General features: G+C 42.3%; 2 protein-coding genes and 1 pseudogene across 3 annotated transcripts in view; all 3 read right to left on the bottom strand.

The window, feature by feature from the left end:
• Window positions 1-3,946: 3,946 nt before the first annotated feature.
• LOC147468726 (uncharacterized) lies at window positions 3,947-6,404 on the bottom strand (annotated as a pseudogene). Its single transcript, XR_015192399.1, has one exon. The product of XR_015192399.1 is annotated as an uncharacterized LOC147468726 (transcript).
• Window positions 6,405-6,629: 225 nt separating this feature from the next.
• On the bottom strand, window positions 6,630-7,979 carry LOC147468727 (serine protease SP24D-like). The gene is made up of 3 exons (XM_086553096.1): window positions 7,850-7,979; window positions 7,603-7,730; window positions 6,630-6,809 (listed from the first exon to the last, which is right to left on the bottom strand). Exons 1-3 carry the CDS (start codon window positions 7,977-7,979, stop codon window positions 6,630-6,632), a joined length of 438 nt encoding a protein of 145 aa, XP_086409222.1.
• The window catches only part of LOC122260308 (chymotrypsin BI-like), a 2,022-nt gene continuing 157 nt past the window's right edge, over window positions 7,560-9,424 (bottom strand). Inside the window, exons 1-6 of the mRNA XM_086552993.1 lie at window positions 9,345-9,424; window positions 8,847-8,916; window positions 8,568-8,712; window positions 8,090-8,413; window positions 7,850-7,936; window positions 7,560-7,708 (exon numbers count right to left, since the gene is read on the bottom strand). The exon at window positions 9,345-9,424 is cut by the window's right edge and continues 157 nt beyond it. Of these exons, the coding sequence (XP_086409119.1) occupies window positions 8,239-8,413; window positions 8,568-8,712; window positions 8,847-8,916; window positions 9,345-9,424 (470 nt within the window). The 3' untranslated portion in view covers window positions 7,560-7,708; window positions 7,850-7,936; window positions 8,090-8,238. The remainder of the gene's footprint in view (window positions 7,709-7,849; window positions 7,937-8,089; window positions 8,414-8,567; window positions 8,713-8,846; window positions 8,917-9,344) is intronic.

Genomic DNA, 9,424 nt, shown 5'->3' on the forward strand with positions numbered 1-9,424 from the left:
ACTACACCTACTTGTAGTCTCGTGTCACCTTCAAAATAAAGCACTGAAGGTGCAGGCAAAGTACAAAAACTGTAAATACAGTACTTTACTTTATTCTTTTACTTTAGATAACAAAGAAACAACAAGATCTAGCGAGACTAGAAGCCCTGAGACAGGGTAGTTCCAGTGGCACCAGATATTTTGCTTATTGCTTCTATGTTTTTTAATCAGTGTGAGGCCAACAAAGTCTCATACACGAGTGTGTTCCTGAATAACGCCTCGCAGGGGTATTTAAGGGCTCCTTTCCAGGGAGTGAGTCAGTTGCAGGTCGTCCTTCCAGGGAGGGAGTAATTGGTCGGCCCTCCAGGGAGGGAGTAAGTGGTCGGCCCTCCAGGGAGGGAGTAAAGCTAGCCATACACCTGCAGATTTGATCGCTCAGTTTCAGCAGATTTGATCGGTACGGACCAAATCTCCTAAATATCTGCCTGTGTATGGGGCGATAAAGATAAAACCTCGCACATCAAATCGCTCATTTTGATCTTCCATCATGTTGGAAGTTTTTACCCCCGTACAGATTTTATCGCTGAGTCTATGGATAAATGCGAGAGTTCTTTCCTTCCACAGGTTGAATAGTTCAGTGTGTGGCTGACATAAGTGTGGGTGAATGCAGGTGCGCTTGCGATTATGTGTTTGAGAGAGAGAGAGAGAGAGAGAGAGAGAGAGAGAGAGAGAGAGAGAGAGAGAGAGAGAGTGTATTTGTGTGTTTGTGTCTAAGCGTTTATGCGCGTGTTTGAATGTGAGTGAGTGCGAATGCGAGAGTGAGTGCGAGTATATGTACGTGTGTGAGAGAGAAAGAGTGAAAGAAAAACTAGGTATGTGAGATGTGTGGTTGTGTTTATGGGTGTTGTATTTATATGTGTGTGAGGCACTGATATTGAATATCATGTGATCTACTGCTGAACACACACTGGAGGTGGAGTTGGATATCTGAGCAATTTAGTCTGCGCAGTTAGTGGCGAGTAGAGCGGCAGATTTCATCTCTCGCATTCCATATCTGTTGGTCATGAGCGATCAAATCTGCAGGTGTATGGCTAGCTTAAGTGATCGGCCCTCCAGGGAGGGAGTAAGTGGTCGGCCCTCCAGGGAGGGAGTAAGTGGTCGGCCCTCCAGGGAGGGAGTAAGTGGTCGGCCCTCCAGGGAGGGAGTAAGTGGTCGGCCCTCCAGGGAGGGAGTAAGTGGTCGGCCCTCCAGGGAGGGAGTAAGTGGTCGGCCCTCCAGGGAGGGAGTAAGTGGTCGGCCCTCCAGGGAGGGAGTAAGTGGTCGGCCCTCCAGGGAGGGAGTAAGTGGTCGGCCCTCCAGGGCAACGCCACCTCTCGGCGCCTCTTCCCCCTCGTGGCGATAAAGGGGAAACTAGTGTATTTGTCCTGGAGGGATGGCTGGGGCGAAGTACATCACTACACGGGAACGTCTGTCTCTTATCCAGCGACCTACAATCAGGGCACTGAGTGGTTATAACAACTGCTCTCAGTGGTGGGTTACAACTGTGGCCAGCAAGCTGGTTATAACTAGTGCCAGCTGGTGGTTTACACACTCTCTCTCTCTCTCCCTCTCTGTCCTTCTCTCTCTCTCTCCCTCTCTGTCCTTCTCTCTCTCTCTCCCTCTCTCTCTGTCTCTGTCTCTCTCTAACTTTCTATCTATCTATCGATCTCTCTATCTCTATTTTTTTTCTCTCTCTCCTTTTCCCCGCCCCCCTCTCTTTTCTTCTCTCCTCTCTCTCTCTCTATCTATCTATCTATCCTTCTCTCTCTCTCTCTCTCTCTCTCTCTCTCTTCCTCCTCCCTCTCTCTCTCTCTCTCTCTCTCTCTCTGTCTATCTCTCTATATCTATCTATCTATCTATCCTTCTCTCTCTCTCTCTCTCTCTCTCTCTTCTTTCTCTCTCTCTCTCTCTCTCTCTTTCGTGCTTTCTCTTCTTTGTCTATATATCCTTCTATTCATTTATTTCTCTCTCTCTCTCCCTGTCTGTCTTTCTGTCTCTGCTTATTATAATTCACGGCCACAACCTACATACTTACAGAGATAATGTACACACCTCTGCTGACGGCGTACACAGGAGATGAAAACCAGCAATGATGGATTAATTCACCCTTCAGGATCGTCGCGCAGGCTCGACTCCGCCCGTAGATTTTTATTACTCGTAATACACACGAACAGACACGCACCTACAGTCAGTTTTCATGCAGTACAGTATATTTCACGTGATAGCTTGTGTGTGTGTGTGTGTGTGTGTGTGTGTGTGTGTGTGTGTGAGTGAATCATGTATTCGTCTGTTACATAAGCTCCCTTCCCTTCATCCTGACTCCTAAGCTTCTCTCATCCTCAGCTCACTCACTCCAAGCTCTTCCCCGCGCGAATGGTATCGGTCGCGGACGAATTCAGTCTCGCTGCAGACTCTGTGAGCCGCGGCTTCCACGTCTCCTATTCCCATACACCTTGCGAGCGATCAGGCTGAACCTAAACCAAGGAAATACGAATTCGAACACCCTCATGCCTCATCTTGGCCGTGTTTTTAGTCAAACTGATTTTATTGTTTCATGTTGATACTTTTTCGATATCTAGCGTTGGTTTATAAATCTTTATCACTGTTGTTATCATTATTGTTACTATTATTATTATTATCAGCATTATCAGTATAATTAGTGCTTTGTTATCACTATTGTCATTACAATTATTGTTATCATTATTGATAGAATTGTTCAATTATCATTATTATTTTTATTATTATCGTTATTATTGTCATTAATATAATCAGTTTGTTGTCGACATTATTACTACTATCAACATCGGCATTATTATTATTATCATTGTTATCATAATTTCTACGTTCTATGAAAATCAAATTATAATATGTTTTCATCATTATTATTATTTGCTGCAGTTTACATGATCTATTTCAAACTTATTAATCTTACTATAATAGCATTTTTCCACCATAATAAAATGCAAAATGTGATTTGTAGCCTCGAAATGTGCGAGATAAACCTTTATCTCAAATGTGCGTCTTACAAAGTACTGCATTTATCCTAAGTCGTATTCTTGACGCGTTGCTTTGGGTTTATGAAGTTCATTTCAATGACATACACAGGTAAGGGATAATTTCGGAAAAATGAAAGCATTTCAAAAATCATTTAATTTCATGATTCATAATGTTTCAGGTTTAGGAGAGAGGAGCACATAGTGTTATCGCCGTACTGTTAACAGACACAGTACGGTGATAAATTAAGTGAGTGGCTTACGCCCCTGTAGCAACTAGCGATGGAAAGGGTGTAGCAGGTCAGCTGGTGTCACTGAGTGACCCCACAAACAACCGCACCACATGGCCCCGCGCATTTATCACCGAAGATGTGTTTACGTATCACGAACAGTACTACCTTGTGTTCCTGTGCTGACGAAGCCACGATAGGCTGTGTAGGACCACATACATAGAGCGAAGGAAAAGCATAAAGAGTCGAGGATAGGCAGTACGAGACACAGTACCACAGAGACCACATCTCCGAGGATTAGCGCACGCAAAGAGTGAACTGAGGTGTTTCTGTGCCCGCAACGTGTATGTATTGACACCATTATATCTTCATTGTTATTACTTATGTGAATAGTTAATGTAACTGATTATAAATGGCCCTAAGTATTAAGCTATGATAAATATGATTACTTGGATAACATCATAATGATGTTATGATACTATACTCCTACGATGTTAAGATCTATCTATTACTGACCATATGTCATGTACAACATTGTAATCAATATTGTTATCTTGTATGTTACGAATTTATATGTTAATGACTACGTTGTATTGACAGGTTTTGACCACTATCAATAAAACGAAGTGTGTGCAAACACTGCGGTCTCAGTCATTCCTTAAGGGTCTCAGGATGATTTTTTGGGGTAATCCTAAACTTCTCGATCAATTTTCATGAAACTTTATTGACATAAAGCTAAGATACCTACATACATGTGTAGACAGTTTGAAGATGATACACGGAAAAGAAAAAGAGAAAAAAAAAATAAAATGTCAAAAAATTGTTAAAATTTTAAGCGAACTTTGACCGACTAAGGCTTCCAAGCTAATTAAGATAATTATTTTTTAAAATTATTTTTGATGAAAGTAATCATTGCCTAACAAACTAGAAGCTTTACTTTTTCCAATTATATGATTTTTAATGACACAAAAAATTAAAGAACATCAACAAGTGTCGCTGCGCCTAAAATCTCAGCATTTACGCAGGTTTAAAAATTCCAAATTACACTTATTAAAAAAAAGCTTCTATTTTATAGAAAATTCAATGACGAACACAGTGAAAAAAGAATTAAGTAAATCGCATAAAAACTGACGGAGGAGTAGCAACTTAAAGCACAATAATTTACATTTGAGAAAAGTGGATTTGTTTACAACGCAGTGACAATCAGAAGCCTCCAGCTGCATACTCCGTCTCTTTGCAGGTTCTTGTTCCTCATTTTTCCTCTGAATGGCGAGTCCATCATCTTGTCCATGTTCTGCAGATATTTTTCCATAGAAAGTGTAGACTCAATGCCAAGTAGGCCTACCACCATCCAACACCGAGCATCATCATGCAGTATACTAATTATGTTGTCATGGGATAACAATGTTCTTTCACCTGTACATCTTTCTTAGTATCCACTACAACGTGGCCACATGATCACTTCACTTGGATGTACGTGTCTATTTGGTGGTGCGTAAATTTAGCAGTAGCATTATTCTGACAACATGATGGACATAACATGCTTTCCACTATTTCTTTCACTGTCTCTTCATAACTTATGCATCGTATTTTCATTTCACTAGCTTCTGGTTGTTCTTTTTGTTCAGTTACAAGAAATTTTCTTTTCTGTGCACTCGTTGGTGCACGTGAACATGACGCAACAGGTGACGGTGGTGACGCCTCCTCACTGCTAAACGCGCCTGGCGCCTTCGCTTCGCTGCAACAATTGATGCTTCTGTCGCAATTTTTGCACATTTGCGACGTAAAGGCACGTTCTTCTTTGGCCTAGGCATTATGTGTAACGGCTCCAAGTTGATGAATGTGTACACGAAGCAGTCGTGGGGGGGTAATCCCGGGTAGCGAGCACGTACCCTCATCCCCTGCACGTGGCGCCAGCCAGCACCACTTGGCATCGATCGCTTGGAGGCTCGTCGCTCACCAACTCCAGAGATGCCAACTACCTCTTTTATATGAAGTAACGCTTCTACCAAAAAAAAACGTAATAAAAACGGGAAAAAAGCTATAAAACTGAGGGAAAACATGGGTAGTAGTAGAGAGCGTTTAAAGGGACAGGATGTAAACAAACCACGCCTCCCGGCCCTTTAATAATCAAAAAAACATACCAAAGACTATATACGAAAGATAGGAAAGCACCTATCCTACCATTTAAAAAAAATGTGAGGCCGCAATCTCATACCAGCGCCATCTCTTGTTCAGATATATAACTACAAAAAGAAAACTTTTCCAGGGGTAACTATTACATTACTATTTATATCAATTTTAGTTGTATTGTTACAAAGATATCGATGGTAATTAATGAAATGCAACTTTTATTAATGATGATAGATAATGTAAAACAATATCATTTATAAACACTATATCATAATATGTATAGTAATAATATGAAATACAATGTTATAATTTTCTGGGTATAATTCAAAGTTTTGAAATAGTTGAACACGATTTTTATATTTCATGACCCCATGCACATGTATATTTTCATATTGATATTAAATTATAAAACAATATGCATAATATTCAAAACTATTCTGTTATTATAGATATTTTTGTTATTAACAATGTCAGTACAAATAGCCCTTATCCACATTTCCTATTAGTTTGTATTTTTTCTGTAACATATTATTTTTTTTTGTTCTCTTAAATATTAAAGAAAGGTTATAGAAAACACATTTATGCGGAGCATTTCTTTATTTCAAGGAAAACCAATCTTCAGAGATAGTTCAACTTATTTAATGAGTAACTCTTATAAAAATTGTTTGTGTTAACTATGGTGTTTCTATATTCCAAAGCGTTATGGCTACTAAACGAAAGTTTAGGAACGAGTGGCTCGCGTTGGATGAGGTCGCGCCTTGGCTAACTCCAGTTCAGAATGAGCCAACGAAGGCCAGCTGCACCACCTGCCATGCGGAATTTTTCGCTAATTTGACAACTATTAAAAGGCCATCATTTGAATCACATTTCTCCCCGTGGAATCGTGTTTTAACTTTCAGTTGCGCTCATTGGCGCTTCCTTGATATGGTGCTTTAGACCTTCTGTTTAGGAAATGTATGTATTTCTTCCTTACATCACAGGCTCTATACTATGTATATAATGATAGGATTGAATTTATTTTCCAGGATGCAAATCAAAATGTTTTGATGGCATTCTGTAATTGGGACAAATTGCAATAAAATGTATCTATCTGTTTTTCCTTTTTTTTCTTTTTTTCACATTTTTGTCTTTTACAGTCCACGAAAATGTAAGGTTGTTCTGGGTGGCCACGACCTGAAGAGATGGGAGCGCAGTCGACAAATCATAGCCGTGGGCGAAACTTACGTACATCGCGACTATTCGAAGAAATATATTCTCAGGGATCAGGTAACAAGGAATTTGCTGCCGATTTGCTTCCCATTACATCCCTGATCCACTTGTCGAAGTGGAATACATTGACCACTCCCTGTGGGTAGGCCGGGTTGCAACCCTTCGCGGCAAAGGAAGCACTCCCGAAGAGTTGGTTTTCATAAACATACGGCCCCCCCGCGTCGCCCTGAGGGAGGAGAGGGGAGGGATCAATTAGTGTCATGATCGGAAGTGTTGTTGAGAGACAAAGGCAGAGACGTGAATTGCCACTGTTTTTCTCTGCCACTGCTGTTCTCTTGATAAACACATTAATTACAGCCAAATAAGCCGGAGACAGAGAGAGAGAGAGAGAAATAGAGGGTGGGAGAGAGAGAGAGAGAAATGGAGGGGGGGGAGAGAGAGAGAGAGAAATGGAGGGGGGGGGGAGAGGGAGGGAGGGAGAAGGAGAAAGAGGGAGGGAGGGAGAGAGAGAGGGGGGGGCGAGAGAAAAAGAGAGAGAGAGAAATGGAGGGGGAGAGAGAGAGAGATAGAAAGAGAGAAATGGAGGGGAGGGGGAGAGAGAGAGAGAAATGGAGGGGGGGGGAGAGAGGGAGAGAGAGAGAGAGGGAGGGAGGGAGAAGGAGAGAGAGGGAGGGAGGGAGAAGGAGAGAGGGAGAGAGAGAGGGGGGGGCGAGAGAAAGAGAGAGAGAGAGAAATGGAGGGAGAGAGAGAGAGAGAGAGAGAGAGAGAGGGAGGGAGGGAGGGGAGGGAGGGAGGGAGGGAGGGAGGGAGGGAGAGAGAGAGAGAGAGATAGAAAGAGAGAAATGGAGGGGAGGGGGAGAGAGAGAGAGAAATGGAGGGGGAGAGAGAGAGAGAGAAATGGAGGGGAGAGAGAGAGGGAGGGAGAGAGGGAGGGAGAGAGAGAGATAGAGACAGAGAGAGAGAGAGAGATCATTCCAAAGATTTTTCAAGTTGACTTACATAGCAGGATGACTCCACACTGCTATAAACACAGGTGATTGAGTCGTCCTTCGGAGGGAAGAGTTTTTTGCTTTAAAGCATTGGTTGTTGCTACTTGGAGAACCGAAAAATGTTCGATTCCACTCCCTGGAAATCGGATAACAGAAAGCTACATAAGAATCCTACATATCTTTAGGTTAAAAGAAAAAATACATGTATACGATTTCTTCATTCTACTATATACGGAAGTTTTTTGTCATCGGTTAATCTTTGATAGAAATGACTTACCTTTGGCAGTTGTTCCCCATCCTGTGTGTGTCAGAGGCATCCAATCTTCCGGACTCGTCTTCGGCAGGTTGACAGGCTGGACGTATTCTGAGGAAGAACTTGAGATGAGTGTTGTTCTTCTCCTACGCATAATAGGCCAAACTGCAATAGCGTCAGATCTTTGAATGGCGATTAAGCAGTCACACGCATAGGCACACATCCATGCACACACTCATACAAAAATGCAATCGCGTGACTTACTGTTGAACTTTATCTTCTTCTTCAGGGCGACGCGGGGGGGCCGTATGTTTATGAAAACCAACTCTTCGGGAGTGCTTCCTTTGCCGCGAAGGGTTGCAACCCGGCCTACCCACAGGGAGTGGTCAATGTATTCCACTTCGACAAGTGGATCAGGGATGTAATGGGAAGCAAATCGGCAGCAAATTCCTTGTTACCTGATCCCTGAGAATATATTTCTTCGAATAGTCGCGATGTACGTAAGTTTCGCCCACGGCTATGATTTGTCGACTGCGCTCCCATCTCTTCAGGTCGTGGCCACCCAGAACAACCTTACATTTTCGTGGACTGTAAAAGACAAAAATGTGAAAAAAAAAGAAAAAAAAGGAAAAACAGATAGATACATTTTATTGCAATTTGTCCCAATTACAGAATGCCATCAAAACATTTTGTCATATCTTATTTTGCACATGAAGGACTGATCAATATAGGTATCTCTCACCTGTCCACGCAGTGTGCGGCTGTCACCACGTGCCAATCACTTATCACAGATCCTCCACAGAGGAAGCGTCCGTTACACGAGAGGGCGGCCTGGTATGGGTAGGCGTGGGGCTCGGCTGTCCGGCCATTTACGATGCGTGGTGCCGCTGGAAAAGGCAAGGGCATTTTGTTGATTTTAATGACGTGTGTGTCGCCTTCATGGCATAACGTATGACAGCTTTGGTATTACTAGAGATGATATACTGGTACGGAGTGAGTGTGTGAAAGAGAAAAAACTAACCCAGAGGAGGTCCAGAGACAGGGAACGTGGGGAGAGGTATCCAGGAAATATTCGTCGCCTGATTTGCATCCTGGAAAATAAATGGGTGGGGAGACTGAAAATAACCCTTTTTCTCATCAAAAATAAAAAATCGCTCCATTCTTTAATCACCAAATGTTTTCCGTCATTAAAAGAGATAACTCATTTACTTCGTTCCCATTGTAAATCACTTCATACTAAGATAAACACGTAAAATAAACTCGCTGCACTTTTTCAGTATTTACACACGCATATAGAGATCTTCAGTAAGCGACTGAATACTTAGGAAAGCGAAATGTCGTATAAATAATAGGTAATTTAAATAAACAACACTTTGCTAATGATAACATTCTGACTCTATCGCATTGTTCCCAGCTCTACTTTCGGCCACAGCTAAGGTTGAACAAGTTGAAATGCTGCGAATAGCCATTTGGCATTCAATGAAAGCGGAGTGACCAACACAAAACACATTTCACTTACGCCCGAGTCGAGAGGTGGGAGCGAGGCGATGCCGGCGACGCAGCAGAGCAACACAAGGGCGAACATCCTTCCAGGGTTCT

This window comes from Penaeus japonicus, unplaced genomic scaffold, assembly GCF_977035675.1.
Source record: "Penaeus japonicus unplaced genomic scaffold, GWHDUDI00000001_assembly GWHDUDI00000027, whole genome shotgun sequence".
Taxonomy (NCBI): Eukaryota; Metazoa; Arthropoda; class Malacostraca; order Decapoda; family Penaeidae; genus Penaeus; species Penaeus japonicus.

Excerpts from the sequence above, each read along its gene's own strand:
- LOC147468727 (XM_086553096.1), bottom strand. The coding sequence starts at position 7,979 with ATGCGTAGGAGAAGAACAACACTCATCTCAAGTTCTTCCTCAGAATAC. Across the intron at positions 7,731-7,849 it reads ATGGGGAACAACTGCCAAAG|CTTTCTGTTATCCGATTTCC; the intron begins GTAAGTCATTTC and ends ATTCTTATGTAG. Across the intron at positions 6,810-7,602 it reads AATCACCTGTGTTTATAGCA|GGCGACGCGGGGGGGCCGTA; the intron begins GTGTGGAGTCAT and ends CTCCTCCCTCAG.